Source organism: Lepidothrix coronata, unplaced genomic scaffold, assembly GCF_001604755.1.
Source record: "Lepidothrix coronata isolate B3197 unplaced genomic scaffold, Lepidothrix_coronata-1.0 Scaffold247, whole genome shotgun sequence".
NCBI lineage: Eukaryota > Metazoa > Chordata > Aves > Passeriformes > Pipridae > Lepidothrix > Lepidothrix coronata.
The window spans coordinates 973821-1001723 of NW_016690427.1; the positions used below are offsets into that span (position 1 = coordinate 973821).

Here is a 27903-nt window from a genome sequence, read left to right on the forward strand (position 1 = left end):
GAGAGGTTGGAGAGCAGCACTGTGGAAAGGGACCCGAGGGTCCTGGTTCATGGCAAGTTGAATATGAGTCAGTGGTGCCCTGGCAGCCAGGAGGGCCAGCCCTGTCCTGGGGGGCATCAGGCAAAGCATGGCCAGCTGGTCAAGGGAGGGGATTGTCCCGCTCTGCTCTGCACTAGGGTGGCCTCACCTTGAATATTGTGAGCAGTTTGGGGCACTGCAATATAAGAAAGTCACTAAGGTGTTAGAGAGCATCCAAAGGAGGGTGATGGTGAAGGGTCTTGAGGGGAAGCCATATGAGGAGCAGCTGAGGTCTGCTCAGCCTGGATAAGAAGAAACAGAGGGGAGGCCTCTTTGCCATCTTCAGCATCCTCATGAGGGGAAGCAGAGGGCAGACATTGACTCTTCACTCTCGTTTCCAGTGGCAGAACTCGAGAAAATGGCATGAAGCCAAGTCAGGGGAGGTTTAGGTTGGATATTAGGAGGTGGTTTTTCAGACAGAGGGTGGTTGGGCACTGGAACAGGCTCCCAAAGGAAGTGGTCACAGCAATAAGCCTGTCTGAGTTGAAGAAGTGTTTGGACAATGTTCTCAGGCACACTGTGTGTGCCTTGGGGTATCCTACACAAGGCCAGGAGTTGAACTTGATGATCCTTGTGGGTCACTTCCAACTCAGCATATTCTACAATTCTATGATTGTATCAGATCACCAGAATGCTCCTCCAGCCTCCAGCCACTAAAATTTGGGCTTCAAAATTCCTGTTTCAGAGAGCCTAAAAAGCTCCACCCAATTATCCAATTTATGGCTTTTTGTCGTGCTGGTTTTTTTGCCTTGGTGCTGCCATTAGTGTCCACAATACTTTTTCCTTAGACACCATTAAGTGGTTGCTTTTCTCTTGCAGCTCTTACTTTCTTGCGTTTACACAGAATCACTGGTAGGACAATAGCAAGAGTGATGACTGCAATTGCAATCACTGCTATGATGATAAAGACTTCTGCTCCATATTCTGTAGGGGAGGAAAACAGTGCAAGATTCAGTTATCAGAATCCATAATGACACGGTGCTACGAACTCTTAGCACTCATTCCACTGAATGAAAGAAATGCTTTCTATATTTTACAGTACCACAGAATTCAGTGTGAACTAAACACATTTTAACATGAATTTGCTGAACTGAGGTAAAGCTTTATTTCACCTGGTTCACACTAGGTTTTAATCTAGTTTAGTTAGTGCACTAAAATACCGTGCTAACACCACAAGAATAAATCAAACTGTTCCCCCTGTCCCTACATCATTTCTGTCCAAGTAGGAATTTATTCTAGTTTATAAGCTAGAAAACACCAAGAGAAGAGTTTTCTATTTAAGTTGTAATTAAATTGTAATTTATCGCTATTGTGATAAACAAAAATACATATTTAGATAGGGAAGTTAATCTGAGTTCATTTGCCAATTTTAGAAGAGATTTTCTTATCTGGGGGAGAAGAAAGATACAGTACAGCAATGTGATATTATTTAAATAATATTGATGACTTTATATTGAAGAAAGTGTTATCCAGATTGTTTGTCTAAAATTTGACTGGCTGATTCACTGACCACTCCTTAATTTATCTACCAGTAAAGAAGTCAATCTGCCAACCTCTGACCTTGTAATAGTAAAGAAAGTCTTAGTCTCACCATCTGCTTTAGGGGTAACTAAAGGTCAGTTCAAACTAAAGTCAGTGGTTAGGTTTCCAGCACTCGTATGTTTTAGAGCTAATCCTTCAAGCACTTACTATGGGACCTCCTATTGGAAGAATCTGAGGGAAACAATGGTGAAAAAAAACAAAGCTGAAGGCTAGTGATGAGATCTGAAGCCTCAGTGACCAGTCATCAATTCAGACAATTTAATCAACACAGTTGAGCAAAACCCTAAAACAAACTCTAACTAGCTGAAGATGGTGGACTCTGACTTGAAGTGAGTTCTTCGAATGAGTTTCCATGTTCTGACTGTGTCTTCTAACTTACACAGTAAATGGTTTATAACAGGCATCCCAATTTAAAGACGTGTCTTTTTGTTAGAATAATAAAGACTGGTGTGACCAACGTCACGCGGTACCCACCGTCGAAGATGCCCCTTTCTGCAGTGGTGCAGTGCATCACGCTGGTTTGACCGTTACGGTCTTCTCTGCGGGACGGAACGAATCCCTGGACATAGAAGCAATAGTTCTTTGTGCTCTCAACGCTTACTTCAAATGTATGGCTTTTTGTTGTTGTATCTTTCTAAAAGGAAAAAAAAAAGTATTTCAAGTGTCAGCTCTTAAGGTAGCACAGAAATTGTGTAACTATAATACAGCTACAGAATATTAAAATTATTACAGAATGAAAACTAGAGTTAGACCTTACCTTTCCAGAACTTTGATCTTTCCAGTAGTAGAGTTTGTATTCCAGGTCATGCTGGAAAATATCTCGAATACTTTGAAAGCTTCCATTAGGAAACGTATATGGTGTAAGTGGATCTTTGATCACAACATTCAGTTCCGAACCTTTTTGTGTATAATTCTTTATCTCTGGTTTTCCGATAACAGCTAAACAAAGATTTTTAGAATTAAAAAACTGATATCATCTTTTCTACGCAACATGCTCTTCTTTCTTCCACTCTTTATTAACTTCCCATCTCAAATCTATTCTGAGTTTATGAAGCCAAAGTAATAGGGTGAAGTCCTGGGTTGTAAACAGGTATCTTCATCTAGTACACAATGTTAACAAAAGCTTTATGCCTGGATGTCTTCTCCAATATCAGCATGGCTATTGTAAGAATCTATAGAAAAAACCTTTAAGCTCAATCTAAATCTTGTTTAGGTCAATGGAACTAATCTTGAAAGGAAGTTTATAATAAGATTTAATTGGCAATCCTACTTACTCTGACTATAAGGGGTAAATTTTTCAGAAAGTGCATAAGGAGGTTCTTCAAAGTTATCCATCCCCGCGGGCATTACAGACAGTATGTGGGCTACGTAGGTCTCTTTTACATCCTTGAGCACATCAGTAACATCACACTCTGTTTCTGTTGTCCGTATGCATTTTTTTTTAATGTCAGATGTCTGTCTGAAAAGAGTGAGAAAGGAGTGTCAACAGCTTCCAACCAGACACTTACATATTTAGATACACTGAAAAACATTTTCCCCTTAAACTGTATAGATTTCCCTCATCCGGTAGAACAGTCTTGCAGGGGTATTAGGCTGAAAAGAAGAAAACACTTGAAGAAAACCTATCGTGTACAGCTGTATGTCACAATTCAAAGTAGAATCAAGCAAAGTAAGTATGATCCATGTGACAGAAATATGTTATTGGACCCATATATGAATTCAACATTCAATTTTTTATATTAATGGATAGAAACCATAAGTAGTTCTGATTTTGCATTTTTCTGCAGTTGCAGAATTTATTTTTAAAAATATAAGATGCATAAATTACTTTGAATGTGTTACCCTTGATGCATGTGAAAACTCTTGCCTTAAGAAACATCAGTTGCTATAGGAAGCTCTATTGACACAGTTTAATGTGACAACAACGTCTCCGCATATATGTCACTTGGTTTTGGAACTATGCAGTGGCAAATGTTACTAAGAACCAGACAGTAGCAGCAAATTTCATTGCAGAATTATGATTTAAAAAATATTGACAAAAAACTCTTATCTTGATTTTTAAAGAATAGAAAACATGTCCATTTACCTGAGAACTAAGTGTTAATTAGGGTTAATTAACACTGAGAAAAAAGTGTTAATTCCCCATTTTACTTCCTAACAAGAAGGATTGAAAAAAAAAGTTATTACTCCATTTTTTCCTTTTTTTTTTTTTTTTTTTTTTTGCTGGTGAATTAAGGAAAAGAAAAATTGTGTGATCTCAGCTGGAAGAGCAAGAGCGGTGACTTTTGAAATTAACAAATGAGTTTTCCTCAAAATAGATCACGTTTTATTTTCAAGAGTCACCTGAACTCCCTTCTTACTTCACCAGATTTCTTATGTCACAGATCAGTTACTGATAGTGTCACATGAGATGCTTTGAAAAGGGACAGAGATTTGATCTTTGGGATGAAACAAATGTATTCTGTAAATGTACAGACACGAGAAAGCAAACATTTAAGCACGCTTTGGAACAGCAACTTATCTAAAGAGGTGCCTCTGTTGCAGAACTACACCTGATTCTACACTGAATCTTGGGCAAACAGATTTCAATTTTTTGCAAGCAAAACCACTGGAAAGAAACTCCAGATTCACGAATTTAATAAAATTTGTTCTGCTAAGTGTGTGCTTTTAAGTCTACTAATCTAATCACTCCCTTAAAGAATGAAAGAGCACATTAGGCCATTGCATTGGTGTTTCATCCATTAGTCATGAGAGAGAGCTCTCATGCCACTTTTAGTTAGAGACAGAAGAGACTACAGTACCACTTTTTCATTAATATGTAGGAGGTTTGATGGTGCATTTTCCCTTTGGGACAAATTTAATAATATTCTATGTATTAAAATGGGAGCTAAGAACAACACAGATTTATTACTGAACTTCATGGAAGTTTTTGTGCAGTTCTGAAAGGTGTGTTAGACACTTTACATTAGCTGGCTACCTTTTATGTCCACAATATTTTATAGTTTACATAAAACATGATGACAGAGGACGTGTTGACAGAGGTAGAGGAACAAAGGTGATTTTTAGTGTTATCCAGCAAGACAAATTATTCATTTATTGTGATTCACCAATTAGAATAAAATGCAGACTCATTTATTAGACACCTCCCAAGACTGAAGACAAAAGTCTCAGACCAGACACCTTGAAAAACATAAAAAAGGTGAAATTCTATCTAATACATGGTGTGTCAGACTGAGCATCAACTTCTTTGAAGTATCCTGGCCTAGATCTCTCATGCAGCTGGCCTGCACCAAACCCCAGAACTGAAATACTGATCTCTAGCTCAACTCTCCATTTTTTAGAGTGGGCAAAACCAGAAGCCTGAACCATATATTCTTACAGTTGGATACAAAAAACTATTAACAGCTGGGTAGGGAATTCTCTTAAGTCCTAATGTTTGGGCTCTTTTCCTGTTACATTTACTCTCGAACATATTCAAACATGCTCTATTTGCGTCTTCTTCAATTGTCATTAATGGATATACTCTGGTGTTATCTACTTACCCGTGTATTTCTACAGTATAGAAGTAACCTGATGGTTTTGGCTGCCACTGTAGTATAGTTTTAAAATTGATTGAAGACCAAGTTATATTGACTGCTGTCGGTAGCGCTGCATAGCCTTTAAATACAGAAAAGAGAAACATATCAGTCATATGATATGTAATTCCTGTTTCCCTGCAGTTGCTGTTTAGTTAAATGAAGCAGTTGCTGTTAATTGCTACTCCAAAAAGTTGTTTTTGGGGAAAAAGCTCAGTCCTACCATCTGGGCTCATGCTCATCTTTACTAAAGGAATGTGTCCTGGCAGAAGTGAGAAATACGAGAAGAATATTATTTTCTGTTTTACAACTCTCAAATCGATGAATTAACTTATTTGGAATTCTGTCTAATTAGCCCTTTTTGATTCAAGACCTCTGAAGACGATACAAAAGCTTGAACATGCAGAATGTTCAAGCAGCAAATAAATGTGGTGCAGTTCACCAGGACTCTTGGCCCCCACAAGCGGATGGGAGTCCGCCGCGATGATCCACGACAGCCACAGCTGCTTCGGGGAACTGTCTGGGAGGAAGCTGGATGGGAAAACCCCTCGCGCCTCTGTAACCTCTGGAAATCCAGGGTTTAACTGAGCGATATCCTACTCGTTTTCAAATTACCACCTTCTCTACCTCTTCGGCAAGCTCGGAGCTGGGGCAAGGGAAGGAAATCTTGCAACCTTACCGCAACTGCCGACCCCCGAGGCTGCCCCCGCTCCCCAGCAGCGCCCCGGCCGTGGACAGTGAGGAACTCCCCAGAAGCCAGTCCTTGGTGGCCCGAGCAGGGGCCGCCGCGGGCCCAGGGCGAGTGCCCGGGTGAGCGCCGCTGTCCCGCGGCCACAGGGCGAGTGCCGAGAGCCGCTGTCCCGGGGCCGGTGCCGCTGCCCCTCTTCCCGCGGCTCTTCTCGGGCTCCCTCGGGGACACCCCGTCCAAGGGGTCCGAGGGGTCCGAGAGACCGAGTCCCGGCGCCGATCCCCCCGTCCCCTCCCCATCCCTCTGCCCCGCCGCCCGTCACGCACCGGCGGCGGCCAGGCGGCACAGCAGGGCGCTCAGCAGCAGGGCCTGTCCCGGGGCGGCGGAGCGCAGCATCCTCGGGGAGCGGATCTGACGGGTCCCGACGGGTCTGAGGGCGGTGAGTGCGGCGGGGCGGGAAGCGCTGGCTTATATCGGCAGGGAGAGGCGGGGACCGCGGCGCCTCCCGCGGGGCAGCCGGCGCGGCCGGCGGTGGGAGCGGCGGTGGGAGCGGCGGGGGCCGGCGGGACACGAAGGGGCAGGGAGTGTGGGCGGCGGAAGCGCCCGGGTTGAGCAAGCGGAGCCGGGGAACTTCGGGGAGCTTCGAGGAAAGCCGTGAGGAGAGGGGCCCTGAACCGCGACCCCGGACACACCTGGACGTGCCTGCAATCCGTGTCCCCCTGCCTGTTTGGTGTCCCCATACATTTGTACCGTCCCTCGCTTCCCCTCTTGTAATAGTGGTGAAACTGGACACCACTGGATAAACAGTTTCATCCACTGCCAACCTTTGGCTTGGCTGTCAAGGGGCAAACAGCACCCCAGCTCGGAAAGGGCTGCTCTGTGAGGCAGCTGGTCATGCAGAAGTGATGTTGGGTTAATTAGCTTTGATCCTGTACATTTTGAAGGTCTAAATATGTCAGTCCTTGCCTCTCCATGCAGAACGTCGGACACGGGTGCTCAGCTAGATGACATGCTCTATTCCCTCACGCCTGTCAAGGCTCACCTGTCACACCAGACACCAAGTAAGTTTCAAGTGTTCAGGGCTTAGTACCTCACCTCTCCCACAAACCAGGGGCCTGTTAACCCTTTCCCTACAAGCTCACATTGGAAAGGTATGCAATTTTAACTGGTAACAGGGAATCTGCCTCTGACAGAGGGTTTTCTGAATCTCAGCCTTTGTGCCAGGCTCCCTGGCCCCTCTGGGATGTGTGTGGCTCTCACGGTGCTCCCTTTCTAAGCAGTTTAACCGAGCTTCGGAGCCGGAGGGGTGTAATACTCAGGCTCTAGAGGGAGCTGTGTTCGTACTGAGCTCAGGGATCTGCCTCAGGAAGGTGGGAAACAGACTATGCGGTAGAACCTGTGTCATAGTTCAGGCAGATATATAAACTTACAGTCTTAAGCTGACTCTTCTTTTTATTTTGATGCTGCTTTGTACGATGTATTTGGAATATATAGGTAAGAGACTAATTGGGAAGTTTCATATTTAATTGCCTTTAATTTTCATGATTAACACATACTTAGATGCAAGCAAGCAGTTCCACCTCATAATGCAGAATAAATGCATATGGACCAAACTACAATATCTATTTCAACCACAGCCTGCAATTCATATAATGTGTTTCAAGGCACACCTAAACCCTGGATTTCTAAATTACCGAATCCAGCCATATACCTTCTCATTTTCCTGCCCTGCTTTTGATCAAATTTCAGCCATGTCTCTATGTAGTTGAATGCCAGCATTACATCAGCCAAAAATATTGCATGTTTTTAACCTGGTGTAGAATACAGATCCTGTGTGTCTAGCTTTTCAAGATTGTGACCTTATAAGATCACAGTTGATTTTCAGAGGACTTTACAAGGAGAAACAGTAGTCACTTGTTTAAAGAAAAGAGATGCTTATATGAAACTTTAAGGTCACCTTTAGGCTTTAATTACACCTAATTTCCTTGTAGTTCCGCCACAAAAGATAGAAAATGGGTCAGCAGGGGTTTCCAGTTTTTATGTAGGTAATCTCAGGATCCCCTTCTCTTTCTCATCCTTCTCATTACCACCTCTTCTGCCATGAACTCCCATACTTGAAATAGGTGAGGAACCATCCAGATGCTGTCCAGACTAACCGGTGTAACCACTGTTACCTTATTCCTGTTGCCAGCAAGATATTTCAGTGTTCGTTAGCACTAAGCTTTTAGATGTCCTTCTCCATGCTGCAGAACGAGGAGAGGTCACTAGTTTGCCAAAGTAAACAGTTTAAACCAGTTTACCTACCAGGGAGTTGTGTGGTTAGAGGAAATTGGATAACTTTACCGAGGTTACCATTCTGAGAGAATGAAGTCGAAGGGAAAATTTGAAAGATGGGGGAAAGACAGCATGCCAAGGGGGCAGTGTAGCTAGATCAGGCTGGCAGGGGAAGGGCGTGACTGAAAAGGGAGAAGTACTGAGGTGAGGAGCTGCTGCAGCCTCTGCTCTTCTTGCTCCTCTTGGCCCAAGTGCAGATTTGACCAGAGAACGACAACTGCTCGGCACTGCCTGGCTCCAGTGAGAGGAACCTCACAGTATCTGACATGGGCTGATGCCCCTACATGGAATTCTGCTCAGCAACTAGTGACTTAACTGTGACATTCTGGTCACATTTCTTGCCCACGTCATGGTAATTTAGCAGCTCATTTAATACAGAAAAATTGCACCTTATTTCAAACATATGTTGCTACATGCAGGCAAGCATTGTGCTGACATAGAGTTTTGGCAATTTGTCGAGAAACTTAGTATTTGGCTCCCATAGTGTAATGTCAAAATGTAAGCATCATTTCTGTACATGTCTCTAACCATTTTAGTCATCCTCTGCTCATTTTACAATCTGCAGAGAAAAAAATTACTCCTAAGCTGAAATCCACATTTTCCTAATACAGTCATCTAAATGAAAGTCAAATTAATTTATTTAAATGTTGAAATAAGTGGAACATTTCTATTGGTGGAGGATCTTCCTGTGATTTTTTAGAATATGTGGGAGACATGCAATAGCACAAGCCTGGCTGCATGTTTTGGGTTAGATGACCTCTTCCACTCTGTGACATCTTCACCCTGGTGAAATGAATGGAGTCAAGGTTGTTCACCATTGGGAAGGTTTGCCAGATTACAAGCAGATTCTACAGATTTTCTTCCCTTGATACGTATGTTACAGAACCAATTCACATATTGATTATGGGAAAAGTGAGGAGAAGAAGAAAACTAAATCTGTACAACTCCTTTTTCTTTCAAAGAAATACATGTATTTATTTTTACTGTATGACCTACCAGGTCTCTAAACTGGTTCACTTAGAGAGAGCTACAAAATAATTCCTTGCTTAGCAAAGCGATTGCAACACTGTGTTTTCTGTACTGTCATATATAATTGTTGAAGTGTAATGCCTCAGGTGACATCAGTGACAAATTGGTTTCTTTACGCTGATAGTTTTGCAAGATTGTAAGTAAAATGTAAGTAAACTTTTGTAATACTTATTAGTGTTTTGAAATTTTGCAATGTCACAAGACATTCATCGTTCCCTGCTAATATAAAAGTCAGCAATATTGTCATGCTCAATAGTGTAAAATTTACTCGTGAGTAAGATCTGAAATCCCTGGGAGCTTTTTCCAAAATGAAATTGCTCCTGATATTTCTCTGGAATTTTAGATCTTTGTTTAATTTGTCTCAGTGATCCATGTGATAGAGTACTTAATGTAATTATACAGTGAATTGTATTTAATTACAAAGTTTAGGTAGACAATCTCTGAGTTGGTACCTGCTTATTTAAATATCTCAACATTTCTCTTGCAGAGCTGCTGTCTCAAATGCCGCGTTATAAATGCACCCACAGACTCACAAAAACCACAGTGTAACAATATTTTTAATTAAGAGGCTTTGTATAATGTTGTAAAATTTGCTACCAAGTTCCCTTTTTGATGCTTACTCTGTGGTAAGCAATGTCACTTAACTAGTGTAATGGAGTGAAGAATCAACATTTATACCTAAAAGTAGCTGTGTTTGTTCCTGAAGTCTCCACACCAGTGAAAGCCCCAGTACGGTGAATCACTTGTGCATCCCTGATTTTCTTTTTATCAAAATTATTGTAAATGATTCTATGATTCTAAAATTACCTTGTGATTTTATAAGATCATATGTAGCTTAACTACATGTTAAGATAACAGAGTACCACTGGGATAGAACTAGTTTAAAATTTAAATCTAGTTCTGACATTAATGGATCTTCGTTTCACTTTCAGAAAAAAAGTAATGAATAAGCAAAGTTGATATAAAAATTGAAATCTGCAAAAGGTGTTTCTTACAGGGGAATCACATGGACAACATGAATTTCTTGTTGACAGTAGAAATCATGAAGCAAATATTTGTATGTTTTTTTTCTGATATTCTGCTTTCAATATTTGTGTTGTTACCACATTAGTCATACACATATCTCTTCGTTTGTCATATCGATACTTTAAAAAGAGACACTAGCAAAAGAACAAATCTTATGTGAGTTTTTGGGTCTGGATAGGCTTTGGGATCCTGTGTGGAAATGATGCCTGCTTGAGGGAGAGGCATCCCAGGGAGGGAGGCTTTGAGCCTTTCACATACTTGTCATCATTGCTTTGGTGTTAACTCCAAGTTTCTATTTCTTACTCACAGAACAATGTGTGATGCATTTATTATCCTTTTTGAAATTTTGTTTTGCAGCATTATTTCCTAAAAGGGAATTTGACCAGCAGATTTGTGTGCATTTAATTTCTGTGATCTTCAGGAACACCTTGGGGTAAATACTATTGTGTAAATGAAAATTTAAACTATGCTTTGGTTAGTATGATGCATAGAAGACTTCAGAAAGCGGATGTCAACAGAAATACCACAGCTGCGTTGAGAGGAGTGGTGGGGCACCGCTGCAGTGCTGTGTACAGCTGTGTTTGTTTACTAGTGATGCTCTCCTGCTAGAGGGCAAGCAATTACAAAAGTAATAATAAATGTCATTGAAGTGCAACAGAAACTATGGAGATAGAGACACTAAACTGTATCGATTCCCTCTGTGCCAAGGTGCTTTTGCTGGCCAAATCAAGCTGTTGCTTCTGATTCTGTCTGTCTTCACTTTATTCCAGGTGTTGCACCACAATTGTGAAGTAGGTTCTTGGGGTATTTAGTTTACCCCATAATATCTCAATGACATCGATTGATCTTGCAGTTCTCATGCATCTCTCTTGTAGGATTTATCTTTCCCGAATGACGCTAGACACAACTGCAACTACCAGACCTTATTTACTTAGGTTTTTTTCTCGAGCCTTGGGTTTGTGAGGAAGAGACTAAACTGAAAAAAAGAAAAGGCAATATAAATGTTAAGTGACAATAAAAAGGAGGCAAGTACATTAACAGTTGCATCTTTTTTTCATATTGAATCCAGTCTCAGCTCATGACTCTTTACATTTGAGGACTGAAATAAATGTGTTTTACTAGGCAGTTATTTGTAACTGTTAGAAAAACTTATTTCCCATTCTCACCACCTGTTAAAAACCAGTGATTTTTAAATATTAGATGTGGCATATATAACTTCTCAGTGAAAGTAGAGCTAGTCAAATTCAGTGTTCTTTAAAAATATTTGCTGTAAGCATGTCTTGAAGGTTAGGCAATTACATGGGTAAAATAAACAAAGCTTAAATTTGAACAAATGTGATCTCTACGCTGTCATTAAACTTAGGAACTGTGAGAGAGGAAAATGTAAACAGCACTCTGTTATTATAATGTTTAATCCTCTTGTAAAATAGCTTTCTCTTTTGGAGTAATTTGATACAACAAAAACCATTCTGTACTAACCAGCAAAATTAAATTGAGAATTTCTTTAATATCCTGCATCTCTTTGTTTATGCTGCCTTTATCACTAACTTGGGGGTGAGTAGATTAAAGATAACTGAAAAGTGGATCAGCTTAACTGTAGGAGAATAATTCTGGATTATATTATATATATAAGCCTGCTATACCAGTGCAGTTCATCTGTTGAACAGCCCAGGAGACTTAATTCTGAAATTATATTTCCAAAATCTGCTTATGTGTGTCAAACCCAAGGAGAGTCAATGAGCTTATCAAAAATAGATTTGACTTTTAAAAAAATATCGGAAGTTCCCAGTTAGGACTGGTGTATATAGGGAACTTTTTTTACTATTACACATTTTGAATTACAGTCTGTGCACCAGTAAGGATGTCAGGTAGATATGGCTTTGATTCTCCAGCTTCAGGCAGTAGATTGCTGTGTCCTTTCTGTCATGCTTCTATTCCATCAGAGTACCCCATTTTTCTCCTTCCTGGGGAACACTAACTGAGCAGTGTTGCACACTGCATACTGTATGTTGCTATACCTCACTACAAGAGTCAGCATTGATTCTCTCCTTGATTGGAGGCAGCCTTTAAAATTCTGAGTTTTCTGTACAATGGGAAATGGCTGATTTCTAATAATTGTCATGTATGAGCCACAGTACAGTCTTTATTTTGAGCTTTCTAAGTTTCTATTGCAATTAATTAAGTGAAAAAAATATTATCATAATCACTGGAATTTAATATACTTGTGTTTCTATTTTCCTCGGAAAATGAAGCATATCAATGATAGCTGGAATATAATATTGAATATGAATTCATAATATATTAGTTACTGTATGTGATTAAAGAAAGGCTTTTGGTCAGAGATTTTGAAAATAAATAATGGTATGTTGTTCAGAAAAATATATCTAAAGTTGTATCTTATTCTTTAGTAAAATCATAATGGAAAGAACACTATCCAAACACTACGTGTATTATCTATTTAACTTGACATAATTGCTCACACCTTACTGAATAATTAAATATTACTGCAAAGTGACATTATTAAAAAAAATGAAACAACAGTGTAAATAAGACATAAAATTTACTAAAATTAGTATACTTATACCCCCAGTGTCAGACTTGAAATTTTGTTTTCAAGGAACAAAGAAAATAATAAAGTACATAAAAGGCTAATGCAGCACCACTGATTTAAGCATTACATTCCTGTGTGTGGAGCAATCCTCCTGCAGCAGCCAGCACACAAATGCATTCTTTCACCATATCAGGGGGCTGACAAAGTGCACATCTAGTGACTGTGTGAATTGTTTTAGGAGTTAGTAAAGAAGGGAAGAGAGGAAACATCCAGTAACCAGTATTTAGCTAGAAAAGCTGTGAGGTTTGTAGCAAAGAGATGAATGTTGAACCCTGCAAATCTCAAGGATTTAAAAATAACTATGTCATTATATTTTATATTTTAATGTCTTAGGAATCAAGTTAGGGTCTCTTGTAAAGCCTAAATGCTGGCATTCCAAACTGTTAACTTTGAACATGTAGCTGTTTGATTAGCTCGGTTTAGAGCTTTGTGAGTGTATTTGAAAGGAATGTAAAGTACATAGAGGAAATATGTTCTTATGTTGAGTGTTTTCCTTAGAACAAAAACTAAAAATGAATAACATTGATCAGTCTGAATTTCCAGTTCTTTTGCCCATAAAGAATAGTTACTTCCAGATTATTCTATTAACAGCTAGATGGGCTAGGATTTTAAGTTTGAAAAACTGATTTTTAGTCCAGATATCTTGTTCTTTCCCCATGACATTTAACTTCAAAATAACATCAGACTAGTTTTTGTTTCCTGGAATCAGTCTCCATCATCTAAACCACACTGACTCCTGCTGAGACCCACAGGAACATGTTGGACTATATATCTCTTCTTTTTTATAAACTCAAAACTAACTTGCATTTAGACAAACATCAGAACTATTCACATTTTAAATACAATAATGTAGTATAAGACAGAAGAGAAATGTAAGTTCTTATTAAATGAAAGTTTCCTACTCATTCTTTCCTACAAAACATAGTCCTGCCCTCCGTGTTTGCTCTTTTCTCCACAGTCTTTCATGGGTTGCAGTAAACTTGGAGAGTCCCTTTAGATCCTTAGAAAAAACTTCTTTTTAAACTCAGTTAGGAGAGTTGGCTTTATATTCGTTCCCTGATCTTCTCAGTAATCTCCCATTCTCTGCTTTTACTGCAGGCTTCTTCTTCTCATTCTTTCTTTGTCTCCTTTTCTTTTTAGCAGAACATAACATACAAGACAAAATAAACTGCAAACATCTGATGAGATAGAATCTGTTGCACCATTAGGACAGATTGTAATTCTGCAATAAAAATTCCTCTGTAAGAAGGATTTTCCAGGTCCTCCTTATGAATAAACAGTCCCTAAACATCTTCTACATCTGGGATGATGACCTAGAAGAATTAAGAGTTTGAGAATTGCCTCAGACTGTTCATTGAGAACCAGATTCTCCTGAACAGGATGCACAGAAGACATCCCTTCAAAAGAGAGGCCTAATCATCACCAAAACCTAGAAGTTATAGTGAGTAGGACAAACTAATTATTCTCCTTGGGCCTCTAAGTTACAATTGATTTTATTACACAGTACTTACATCTTCATTTCCAAAAATAGTTTCTAAATCACTATATGGCAAGTTATTTACTAGATCTGGTTTAAAAAAAACTAAAACCAAACCCAGCATTTTCCATCACCGCATTTAAGTGGCATTTCATATTCTTTTTGTGTAACAGAAGTGCAATTGAATTCAAAATGCATGACAAAGACATACAAATTTCAGAAACATGATGCTTATCAACTTGAGAAATGACCAATTCATATGTCCTTGAGCTGTGCTCATGAAAATAAAATTCGTACTTATGTAATGAAGTTCAGTTTAACAGAGTAATAGCAGCACTTCAGCATATACAGGGTGCACTGTTTGAGAAGAGGGTTCCAAACAGGATGGCTAGATTTGTGTGTCTCCTAACTCCTCAGAAAACCAATAAGCCTAATGTTTAAACAGTATGCAAAGCAAGTATAATCTTCCCCTGTTAATCAATGCAATTGCTACTTCTTTTTCACTTTGTCTTTTGGCAAGAGGATGTAAGAAGGGAGAAGTAAACAGAATAAGGTTGGGTCTGATAAGAATGCAGAAGCATATTTCCATTCATATGGGTACACAGATACACACAGATACAGCTCAGTATAGCTCATGCTGAATCACATACAGGTACGTCCAACAGTTAATCTTGTTGGAGGTGGTTCCCATTTTCTAGTGCAGGTCCTATATGCAGGGGAAAAAAATGACTGTACAACTTGCATAGTTTCTGCATAGATGCCTTTGTGCCAATAAAGGTCATTGAGTACCAACTTAATAACAGCTCTCTGAGCTAGTAGCATATTAGTTTTTGAAAGATATAGAAAGATTGGGAAAGATTTAGCTAGATATGTGTAGCTTTGCCCTTCCCTGTGAATAATCTGTAGCATCAATGCTAATCTTTTTCTTTATCAAATATAATGCTGTGTGATATTGCAAGACACTAAAGGCAGGTAACAGTGGGCCAATCAATTAGCAGTCCCAAGAAGGGTAAAATAGACTGTGGACCTGCTGTTGCAGTCCTTGATAGAGTTTCCACTTTCCTGCTTTTTTTTTCACGATCAGCCCTGATAAATTTTCCCAAAATGCTTTAGAAAAAAGAAGACTATATCATTATCTAGATTACCCAGTTCCAATCTTAAATATTACTCTATTTTGTTAATAACTTTGTTAGAGTTTTAAGATCTTCAAAGTATTTCAATTAAACATAAAATCTGGCTAGGCGAACTTGGACTGCATTTTTCAAATGTTTCACAGGATCCTTTTCTCCCTCTCTCCTCTTATTCTGAGAAGCATGATTGACATAGGCACTTCTTGACAAATAGCAGAAGCTTGAGCTGAGATTGCATCACCTTGGCATTTTAAAATCTCAGGAGGAATTTGAACCCTAGGTGCTGCCTTTTCAAACACTTAGTACTGCCAGGCAGAGACAGACATTCAATGGGGGAGGTGAAATTCCATTAACAGAGGCTAGAATTGGTTGGATTTCAGCTTCCAAACTCATTTGATATAGTATTTAAGCTCTTATGGTATAATTCTGCTTATATCCAGACTTGCTATCTTGTGTTGAGTCCAAAGCTATGACCTCAGAATCTGAAAGATTGCATCCAGTCCTTCTGTTTGTGAATATTTTACAGATTCTCAAACTCATTCAAATTCAGTAAGTGTTTATTCTTTGTTACTTGTTTGAAAAGACTGACTGAATTAATTCGGATATCATGTAGTGGTGTGTAAAATACACAACTAAAAGTTTTGATTCTTAACAAGGTTTTTGAATTAAGCATGCACTAAGAATCTTCTCTTTCATTGGTTGTGCTAGTTCCTAAACCTTCCTATGATAAAGATTATGACACTTCCATTTTCAGGAAAGAAAGGATGTAGCACTAGGAACTGGAACTCAGACATTTTCTGAATCTTAATAGGGCCTGTTTTGCCCATGAATTGACTAATGCAATGCCCAATGTTTCATCTGAAACAGGAATCTGAGAAACAAAAAATACTAGACTCACAAAAGCTTTTATGGGGTACTTGAAAGAAAGGATGGAGTCGGACATTTTCTTGGACTTAGATTCGATGGCACAGAAGAAATTTGAAGTCAAAAGAAACTAAGAGAAGTGCACAGGGAGGCACATTTTCTTGCTGCCAGAAAAGAAACAGGCAAGTTTTGTTCTGCTTCTTTGGATAATTTGCCAGTGATCAGCAGTGTAGACTCCCATTTGATAAAGGCAGGCAGAGAACCAGCTTTTATTAGTCTCTTTTGCCATCTCCCCTTTCTCTGTCTTCTGTAACTTACATTCGTAACTTGATCTAATTTAATTCTGAAAGAAAACTCTGTTCTTTAAAAACGAATGTTGCAGTGAAAAATGCTGTTAAGTTAAACTGGCACTCAGGTTAGTGTCTATAATAGCTCTACATTTTGCCTTGATCACTTGGCAAATACAGCTTGTGTTCCATATGTTTCCATAGTTGTTGCTCAGCAACTAATTCCCCTATTAGTTGTGAGGTTTAATTGCCTTTACCCGGCTGAGTTCTCCATCTCCTTTCAGGTCTGTTCCACCAACTCTTCCAGTTCTCTCTCTGTCAGTAGAGAAGTTGCAAATAACAGAGACTGTTAAGTGCAATGGAGATATAATTAACATTAGATATTTTTGTATCCTTAACTTTATTCCTCAGAACAGTAGTTCTGGTAAAATGTTTTACAATAATTTGCTTTCAGAGACAGGGGTAATTAATATAAGGAAAGATACATATTCATTACATCTGTTCTTAACTTGCTTTTTTCTTGTATAGCTTACTCTTTCCAGATAAGTGAACTCTAAGAGCAAGGCTGGAATACGCAAATAACTATACAGATATCCTTTGACCAAGAAAATTACACAGGTTTAACTATATTAGCAAACATTTTCAGTGTAAATCCAGCTTCACTGTCAAAATATTTCTTTGTCCAGAGACTTCATTTTCTATTAACGACATTTTTTAATTGCAAAAAATAACTTTGAGCTGGATATACCCAGAAACCCAACTCCAGCTTTATAAATATTTTTGTTGTTAGTCTTGGAATTATTCCCTAATGTATAATGACATTTTGGTTTTGTCTTCTTTCAAGTGTCTTTGACTTGAAGATGAGTGACTCAACCTTTTACTAATTTTGCTTCAACAGTGCTTTCAGAAGAAAGATAGTAAATAAAAGTCAATTGCTTGTGTCCTACTTTAGGTTCAGAGATTTTCCTTCTACACTGCTAGTTGAATGCTAAAGTGTGTACTACTGAGGAAGATCAAAAACTACCTTCCATTACTAAACAGGCATAAATTCTCTCTAGATCTGAGAGAAGTTGTCAGAAGATTTTTCAATTACAACCTAGATTTATAATTTGAAGGTATGTAGTTCATAACAAGTTTGAACCTGTCAAACCTGGAACTGAGTTTTAGATCACATAGTTCTAATTTATTTGCAATCTTTATATAGTTGTGCAACTCTGTTAAAAGAACACATATTCTAATCTTATTTACACATAGCACTGAGGTATTGCTAAGTGCCATTCTCAGCTTGACAGATGAGCTTAGTGCAAAACATCTATTTCAAATGTTTTGATTTGATGCTCTGAAATTCTACAGCACATAATGTATTTGAAGAACCAAATTATTCTGCCTTATTGTTCTCAAACTCTAACCAACACCAGAACAGTAGTGTGACGTGAAATGTTTTACAATAATTTGCTTTCAGAGCCAGGAATAATTAATACAAGAAAAAATATATATTCATTAGATCTTTTCTTAACTTGTTTATTTCCTGTATAGTTTACTTGCTCCAGATAAGTTAACTGTAACAGCAAGACTGGCATATGGAAACAAATATAGAGAAATCCTGTGACGAAGAAAGTTGCACAGGTTTAACTACATTAGCAAATATTTTCAGCATAAATCCAACCTCACCAGTAATCAGCACCAGAACTGTGTGCTAGATTTTTGTTTCAAAACTCTGATATTTTTTGCTTTTCATTTGGTCTCTTTATTTGAGGCCAAGTGAACTTTTCTTTTTTGTCCTTTTTTTTTTGGAGCAGAAATGTTGCTTGATGTATTTCCTCACAAACAGCAGCAGACACAGGATTTCTGAAGAAGAGGATATGACATCAGAAATAGGGAAGTTTGGAGATTGTGGCTTTTCAGCACATTAGGACACTTTGTCATGCCCTAATGCAATGCTGGATCCTACTTTAACTTGATCTGTGTTAAATGCCTCTTACCATTCCCTCTTCTAATTAACATGCTCTCAGAAACTCTAGTGTCTGTGCAAACTACCTAGTACAAAGTTTTGAATACGAGATTGACAATTCTGAAGTGTTATCACACACTTTTTAATGTGTAAATGGCTGTAGAACTGTGAGGCATAGAAGAAACAGGCCTGGGTTTATTAATGCCTGTGACATTTAGGAAAAAGTGTATCTAGTTAATTCAGTTTGGACTATTTTATTTTTTGCTTTTCTATGAGGAGGAATAGAAGTAGGCCACGAAGTCATATGAATGCTATTATATTTATTGTATTGGTGACAGTTGCTTATTTGCTGCATGATTTTATTGCTTCCTTATTTTTACTTCTGTTTACAACTATTAGTCCCTGTTCTCTTTTCTTTGAAAGGCAGTTTTTAGAAGACAAAAAAGGACAACTCCCCATGAATAACATCTTGATTTATCTGGGTACTTCCAGACAGAAAAATAAACAGATATAATTTGAAGGAATAAATTTCCAAGAATATCTCCAAAAGTGATATTATACACATGTGGAATCAATATTATTTAGCTGAAGACTGTCCAAACCAAACCAGTCATTCTCCTTTTAGCAGCACTGTGTATTAGAGTTCCCCCCCATTGCATGAATTCTGACTTGATAAAAACAAAGAAAATGCTTTTAGCTATACAGTTCATCTCATTGTATTTATCTCACTGCTTTTGAACAGTGAAGAACATAGTGAAGATTATTCCAGTATATGTATGAGAGCCACAGAATTGTGTTGAAGCCTTTAGAGGTATGGTTTTGTTTGCAGCAGGGGTGGGGCTGTGTGGTGGCAAACAAGAAACTAGTGAAATAAGTGGAGTTTACACTGCAGCTACCTTACATTTGTAAGTGGCTTTATCTAATCTATACATAACTTAAAAATTTTCAGTTCTATCAACAATTATATTTTTAATGGTCCACTCTAAGGACAGAGAAATAGAGCAATGAGCATGCAAAATACAGAAATATAGAAAAATCCAAACCATTTAGGATTTTATGACTCTAAGATTTCTACTGACAGTGTAAAGAAGACAGAGTAAAGGCACTGATTAAAATGTAAATAACTTTTTAATCAGATGAATTTTACTTACCACTGTCATCCATCAAGTAATTTTTAGTGCAATCAAAGCTTGAGATTTGTTTCCTCTACAAAAACATTATAATTGCATTTTCAATGCTCTTCAGACTTTGTTTATCTCTACCACAACAAAAAAATCTGTATTGCCATGACTTGAAATATGAGAATAAAGGCATAGCCTATAGCTCCCATTTAATTTTCTGTCACTGCAGGATGTGCACAATGATTGTACAACATTCTTGGCTGTATCCTAAATAATCCTAGGACATCAGGCCAAAACCTCACCATACTGTAAATATGCTCAGATCAGCAGAATGTAATCAAAAGAGGATGAGCTGATCTTCTGCCAAGACAGCTAGCCAAGTAGGTAAGGATTTTAAGAAGTATTAATTAATCTTTTTCTAGGAACATTAAAGATCTGCTAATTGTTCAGGGAACTGGAACAAGGGATAGTTATAGCCAACCAAAGGTTGTTCTCAACAAAACGTTTCCCCCCATACCAGCTTTTATACCAAGGCTCCCTGTTGTTGTTTTAAAGGATCAACTTTTTAAAGAAGTTTGTTATTTATGAACCGAAAGGAGATGACCTGTCTGCCAGTAGAAGATACATAGTACATTTCAATTTTAGATTGTAGGCTTATATTATAGATTTATCACACTTATTTCAGTTTTCTGTTGTACTCTAGTATGACCACTGTTGTAGAATTATTTTACTTACCTAAAGCAGGAATTCTTGACAGATGTGCAATGGGAATTTCAGAGTGTTGTGATTTTATTTTTTTTTAATAGCATAAGTTGTGCAACAACGTGTACTGGGTTACAGCCAGCCCCAGTATTTCTTATGGTGAATAATGAATTATTTGTTATATAATAGATATATTAATAAAATATTTGTCAAAACCAGTTTACTTCTTTAAGAAGTATTATCTTTAGCAGAGACTGCAATGTCACCAGACGGACAAGATTCTGAAGCGATGTTGTAAGTCTTTAATACACAAAGGATTTTACTAGTATGAGTTGAGCCTCTGTAAGGCCATGGAGAGCAGGTTAGATATAAATCTGAGCAGCAAAATTTTACAAGGTTTTGAGCTTTCGGGTTGGGGAAAAGATAACAGCATTGTAGGAAAAGAACCGTCCATGTCATCAGTTTTGGTCAGCTGCTGCCCCAAGAGCTCTGCCCCTCCAATTTACAGCTGAAAGGTTAGGGCTCAGTCCTGGCAGTTTTCTTGCTTCAGTGAGCAAACTGTCACAAACTTAAATTCAGTGATAACTTCAAGCATTTCACCATATTAGGAAATAGCTTCAACCAATACTGCAGTTATAGGGCTTTTGATGACTTCTGATAAATCTAAATGTTAACCTAGATAACTTGCATCATGATTGACACTTGAAGTTCTAATCTTAGCACGTTGATAAAATTAAAAACAAAATTTTTCATCACTCTAACAGAAATTATATATTTGTAGTCAGTAAATTGCAGTCATTTGATCTGTGTGATCAAAGTGGGCTGAAGCCCAAGGAATTGCTTATCACCCGAAATAAAATACTAAAATAGTATGACAAAAGAATGAACTTGTGTCTCATTGCTCCCATGAGTCAAATAGACCAATATGAAATGTTTCACCTTAGTAAGATAAGAGAAATTTTACTTATTGTAATGCTGATTGGGATTCATAACCTCAGTGAGACACTTCTGGGTGTGTACTGTTATAATAAATACACACAGGTTTCACTGAAGAGATTAAAAGCTCTTGGCACTAATAAGGGAAATGATCAAGGTAGCATTTATTGCTTAATGACACTTGTGTGCTGCGTCTGCTCATAAAGTACCACCTTGCCCTTCAGTAAAAATTGCAACAGACTATTTTAGAGATAAGTATGGGTGGGTACAGAGAGCGAGTTTCTTGCACAAGGACATGTTGCGAAGTGTAGTGTGGGGACTCACCATATTTTTTTTCCAGTGAGCTAATAATAATGTACTCCAGACAGACTAGGGCTTGTCAACTCCATGTACCCCAGCTTTCCTCATCTTGGGGAACAGGATGAGAAATAGGGCTAGTTTCAGAGCTGCAAAAAGACTATGTAACTATAATAGACAGTGTGGTGGCAATTGCTTGATAAAATGTGGCTGAGTCACACCCTCAACACAGACCTCTATGTAAATTGTGCAGTCTAGCCCAAAACACCTGGCTGGAGTTTGCTGACTTGATTTCATTCCTTGGTTTATTCCTTGGTGGTTTGTTTGTCACCTATCTTCTGTTTGTTTTTTTTTATAGATTAACAACAGTAGATATGTCTAGCTAGCTTCATAGTGGTATGGAAACATAGGCAGCCATACCTGCTTATATACCAAATAATCACAGAGATTTTTTTGGTCCTCAGCCTTTTATAGTCATAGAAGAATGAAGATGATTTTGTTTTTAATATAGCTTTCAGATTAGTCAAGCAGAAAGTAAAAAATGGAGTATCTAAGTATCTCATCTCTCCTTGGAGTACTTGAGACAGCCTGGTAGATAAAGAGATAAAGAGAAAACAAATTAATCAGATGACTGGAATGATTCATTGGAAGGTCAACAAAGGCTGGTCAAAAGGAGTTAATCGGAACTTGTCCTGAAATACACTTCCGTGCAGCAATCTCCAACTTAACCAGACTAATTGTCACTAAAAAGGACTTAATGTTATCATATTGTTGATTTAATTCCTAATGTACACTGTTGCCTTTGTCTGCAGTATCTAGGGAATTACCTTTTGTCTTCAAGTATCTTCCTTTCAAAGGATTCTTCAGCATAGCCTAACTATGACCACAGCACCGAACTTTATTAATGGTAATACTTTAAAGGCATATGTTGGAAGAAGTCTAACAAGACTTTGTTATAATACCACTTTTCCCTTGATTTGTAGTTTCATTTTACTCCTAAGTATACTTTCCCTAAAAGCTTTGACAAAAAGGCAACAGTAAGTATACTTGCTGTGATTGTAAGATGAATATACTGTTATACAATGTTAATAGCTGGGATGTATATAAAAAAAATTTGGAACATAGAGCTGTGGGAATTTGAGACTATTGCAGATGCCAAATCATGTAATCTTTCATAAAATGCTCAATTTCATGAGGAACATTTGGTTTGGGTTTTGATTTTTTTTTTCCTTATTATAGGACTGTTCTAAAGTATTACTACTCTAATAGTTACCTAATTCCTTTGAGAATCAGCCTAAAAGTACTAATAGTCACTTTGCACTCATTTGTTCTTATGCTTAAATTTGGTTTTACCCTGAATAGGTTTTTTACCTCATCTCTTAATTTTAATGGTTCTACAGGAAGAGATTAACCTCATAATTTAGGCTAAAGTTGAATGCTAATTAATCTAAATACACACATCTGTGTGTTCAATCCACTTGTTTGTACTGCGGTATTGACTTTGTAATGTAAGGCAGGGCAGACCAGGGAGTGAGGTATGATTTCTATTCATGTGCAATTCCACAAACATTGATAGACCTTGGAGGCATGTAAAAAAGACTGCGATAAGAATTCAGAATTTGGTCTGAACTTTCAATGTCAAAATTCAAATACATGTGTCCTTTATGAAACAGCTGAATTGTATCTACACCCAAGAAAGAACTTATTTAGGTAAAAGATAAAAAGATGTTATGACTACTTTCTAATCTTCATAAATTCCTGAAACTTTCTCAGAGTTACAGGTGTCTTAGAGAAGTTCTTATCCTTACCTTCTTAGGTATTCTAGGGAACATCCATAGGAATTACCTGGAGAGCAGACAGATCATAGCATGAAAGCATTTGAAACCAAAATGTATTGGTTCTTCAGTCCTAACTTTTGCAGTTGGCTATCTGCCATCACTATGAAAATTACATCATTTCTGAAATGAGGCTAGAGAACAACTGCAAGAAGGTTCAGGAAGTTTGCAGGCTGCATGAGAAACAGCTCTTTCATTGCTTGTGATGATGTGACACTGTGAGCGGGGTCCTTTTTCAGAGGAAATTTGTTTAACTCCAAAGTTTTTTTATTTCAAGCAGTGAGGAATCCATGCTAGAAGGCCATTTGTTTACTAGTGCTGTCAACTGACTCTAGTTACTACTATGAAAAGCACTGTGGAAACTATTTTGCAAGTGGTGTAGGTAGGCTATTGCTGCAAGATGCAGTCTGCTTTAAGGGCACTTGTTATACACAGAATACTCTACTGTAACCAGTGTGCTTAATTTCCTAATGATGAGAAGAGAAGATGCAGAGGTCATAAAGTTTCACTGACTCCTCAGTCTTGGAATATAGTAAGAAAAGGGGTGTGGCACTAAAAAGTGAAGTGAAATAGAAATGTGGCTGTGGATACAACTACATGTGTTAAGTGGAGTTTCTAACACTGGCTGGGGTTGAATGTGGCAGGTCACATGCAACTACTGTCTAATGAGCACAATGTGCTCAAAACCAGAGGACTTAACAACTCCACAGAACACTCCTTGGCTACCAAACCTGTGACCCCGCAGCTCACACTGGACAATGTTATTTTAATGACTAAATATGGCAAAAAGTGAAAGCTGTTCAAATACTTAAATTAAAAATGTCAAGATATCTTTTTTTAAACTCTCTAGTGATATTGAGAGGATGAAGGCTCACTCAGAGAGGTTAGTATGCCTGTAATGCTCATCAAATTTTCCTCTATTTAAAAATCTGAAGCCTAGAAGTTCTTTTCTAAACTGTTTTTCAGAATGCTCGAGCAAATAAATATAGCAACTTCATGGTTTTTCCAGATGAAAATATAGTAATATTGTGGAAGTGATGTGCTGATCCTCAGATTCCTTTGTTTAGAATTAGAAAATAAATTCTTACACGAAATGTTAATAGTGCGACTGCATACATAAACACAAAGGCAATAATGATATTGCATGTGAGCACTGAGAATGCTTTCTCTGTGGTTAGCTTTCCAAGACCAAACTGAAGAGAATAATTTTCTCTCCTGGACTGGCCACTCCTGAGAATGATGTCACAGGGAAGCCCAGGTCAGTGGAGTCACATCTCTGAACAGCAGAATTGTCTGACACATGGCTTTCTAAATGAGGAAATTTGCACAGTTTCTTCAGAAATGTGCAAATGTTTTCATTTAAATATTGTTCTTCTGCTTTCAGTATTCTGTCACAGAAGATCAATGCATACAAAAATATTTTGAGATTGGGGAAAGTTTCACAATTTCAAAATACGACCAGATTAAAAAACCAACAAAATCTAAAGTCACAGGTGGCTATTTGCCTGTATCATTATCATCTTGATCCTCAGATTAACCAAATTCATGTTAGTTCCATTGTCTTCAGCAGTTATACAACTTCTTATGAGTTGAAAATTTAATTCAATACTTTAAATTTAAAATAGCTCTAGAATTTTAAAATTGCTCTGTAGTTGTGTAGTCTTTTGAAGTTCTTGTTACTGAAACAGTCACTTTTTGGCCATTCTTTATCCCTTTCAACTGTCTCAAACACTTGTAAAAAGTGCTGCTAATACATAAGGTATTATGTATTAACATGATACATAATATAAGCATATAAGGAAAAATACTAAAAAATGTTTAAATTCAAAAGCACTGAGAATTTTGGTAAAAGGAATAGGTTAACTTACCTGTGAGTGAACAGGTGGTATTAAATGGAGCAATTGAAAACTAATTGTGTCAAGAACTTGTAGCCTTCCACTGCATAGATCTGTTCTATAAATATTTTGGAGCAAGCGATGTATGATGTACAAACACCGTGCAGCAAGTGTTTTGTTTAGTTGATAGGCTGGGTTGAAGCCCAGTCTGACACGACACACAAATTCTATGCAGAAAGATTTTATGATATTTTCTTTAGTGGCTAGTTTGGGCAGAAACTAAAACTGGGTCAGTAAAAAGCCATTGCCAGTCAAGCCTGGTTTTATTTTTCCCCCTGTTTTTCTATAATTTGTGTTGATCCTATCATCTCTGTGTAAAGCTTGGAAAGGTTCTTTTTGGCTACAAGAATTCCCCTGGCTCAGGCATCCACAGCTTTTAGAAAGCAGAACAGAATGCTGTAAACACAACAGCACTAAAACCAGTTGTTACTGCTGTGTTTTCTGTTTCCAGGTCTTTCACAGGGCTAAGCAGCTGCTGATGTGTGGCACATGAGGACATGAGGCCTCTGAAAGGGTGCAGGAGAGGGTGCTGAGGGGTTTTGGGGAGGCAACGCTCAAGTGGGGCTCCAGTGCCTGTGCATTCCTCCTGTTCTGCTGATGGTGTGTGACACCTCTCTGAGCTGGTTGCACTGGTTGCATAAAGAGCCATCTCAAATATAATCACAAGCTTTAGCACTGTTGAAAGAGATTCTTGCTTCGCATGGTGTCTCACATGCTGTCAGTGGTGGAAGGAGCCAGAGGAGGAAACGCAGCAGAGCTGAGCAGGGCCTGGGGCACCAGTGGGTGATGTGCTACAGCAGGGAGACAAGGTGGGTGATAAGATAGTAGGCTGGGCTGGGGAGAAGTCCTGCACTGTGGTCTGGAGAGGAGGAAGATGTTGGGAGGCAGTAAGGTAGAGGTGGGAACCCTAGAGCCCCTATTCAGTCACAGAGCCACAGCCATCTCCACAGTTACGCTGTTCATTTTGAGTCTAGAACAATACCTCGACCTCCAGCCTGGTGGAGCTCTCTTAGCCTGTGTCACTCCCCTGACAGCTCCTAGCATGCTCCAAAGACCCCATGTACTGCACCAAGACTGTTCAAACTTGACTAGTCCCTCACCGATTCATTCTTGGAATCTTCTCTGCTGCCGTTGCAAAGTTGAATGTTGCCTTCATCCCTGAAGCCATTAAAAAATAATTTTGACATAGCTTTTTTCCTTAAGCTTGGAACTTTCCTAATATGCTATGTTTCTTTAGTTCTATAACATCATTGCTACAGATACACTGAGAAGCAAGCTTAGCGTTAACTTGCACATCTCTAGCTGTTTGCTGGCTGTGTCTTGCTGAAAATAACCTATAAGTCTGGGCATAAATTATTGTCATCTGCAAGGGCATTCTTGTTGCACAAAGTAAATAGATTCATAAGAGATGCTTTCATTTGCAGATGTTAGAATCAGATCAATCCTACAGTGAAAGTGCAGCTCCAGAATTACTTCAGCCAAGGTAATTTAGTTTTGCTACAGCCCTATTTCCTTATATGTTTTGGCATAAGCATTTTGCATAACAGTTTGACAGCAAAACTGCCAGAAAACTGATAATATAAAATAATATAAGTTTTCTACTAGCTTAGCTCCCAGAGTTGACTCACCATAGATCAGATCATGGTAGCACCAACTCACATTTAAAATGTTTTGGTACTGTATTAGAGACACAATTAATGCTAGTGATTACAAGAGAAATAATTGTAGTCCTTCCTTCCAGCTGAAGAGTAAAAGGAAAAATAACAGCATTGTGTTTTATAATACCTTCAGTCTCTTTCCTGGCTAGACACATGAACTGATTTGACTCACAGAATCAGAAAAATTATGATCTCTTCCAATTGTTCTACTTTCTTTAATTACTCAACTATTCCATTTGGTTTTCGTCACTATCCAGTGTCATTTTTAGAAACAATAAGCAATAAATGGAGAGTTTACTGTTTCTTTTTAATGTAGCAACAGAAATACTGAGTCGAATAACAGAATAATTTCAGAATAGAAAAACATGCCCTCCTTGGTTCAATAATAAATTAATTCTCCCTGTTTTCTTGTTGATGTGGAGACCAAGAAACAACTCCTGCTATCCTAAAAGAAACTGCCTGCAGAAGAGGTGACTCTCTTAAGCCTACTTATGATGCCAGATAGTGCTTGGTAATTGAAACTAGACAATCTAGAGATCAGTAATAAGATGCAAATTTTAACAGTCACTGCAAAGCAGAACATTAGATGTAAATATTATTATAGGTTTTATAATGCTTGATATTATTCACAATGGCAAAACGTCTTTATGAGGCAGATGCTATTACTCAGACACTTCTTTAAGCTGGAAGTTTAAAACCTCTAGGACTGGTCTGGGCTGTTTCCTTTGCAGAAACAGCTTTAGTGGCACCTCTCATGTAACTTAATCTCAGATGAAAGAAAAAAAATCTAGTCATGCATCTTTGCATTCTGTCTATGCGTCTAATGAAACCTGTGTCATTTGGACAAAGGTACTATATACAAATAAA

At 38.1% G+C, this 27903-nt stretch overlaps 1 protein-coding gene across 6 annotated transcripts in view; it reads right to left on the minus strand.

The window, feature by feature from the left end:
- Positions 1-235: 235 nt before the first annotated feature.
- Positions 236-27903, minus strand: part of F3 (coagulation factor III, tissue factor) — a 52659-nt gene continuing 24991 nt past the window's right edge. For 5 of the 6 annotated variants that reach the window (XM_017835066.1, XM_017835070.1, XM_017835069.1 and 2 more), the window contains 5 exons: positions 5163-5277; positions 2895-3079; positions 2378-2559; positions 2095-2254; positions 236-1002 (listed from right to left, as the gene is read on the minus strand). In XM_017835066.1, coding sequence (XP_017690555.1) covers positions 863-1002; positions 2095-2254; positions 2378-2559; positions 2895-3079; positions 5163-5277 — 782 coding nt within the window. In that variant the 3' untranslated portion in view covers positions 236-862. Of the gene's footprint in view, positions 1003-2094; positions 2255-2377; positions 2560-2894; positions 3080-5162; positions 5278-6209; positions 6327-27903 lie in introns of those variants that run through there. The other variant, XM_017835071.1, reaches the window with a different exon arrangement.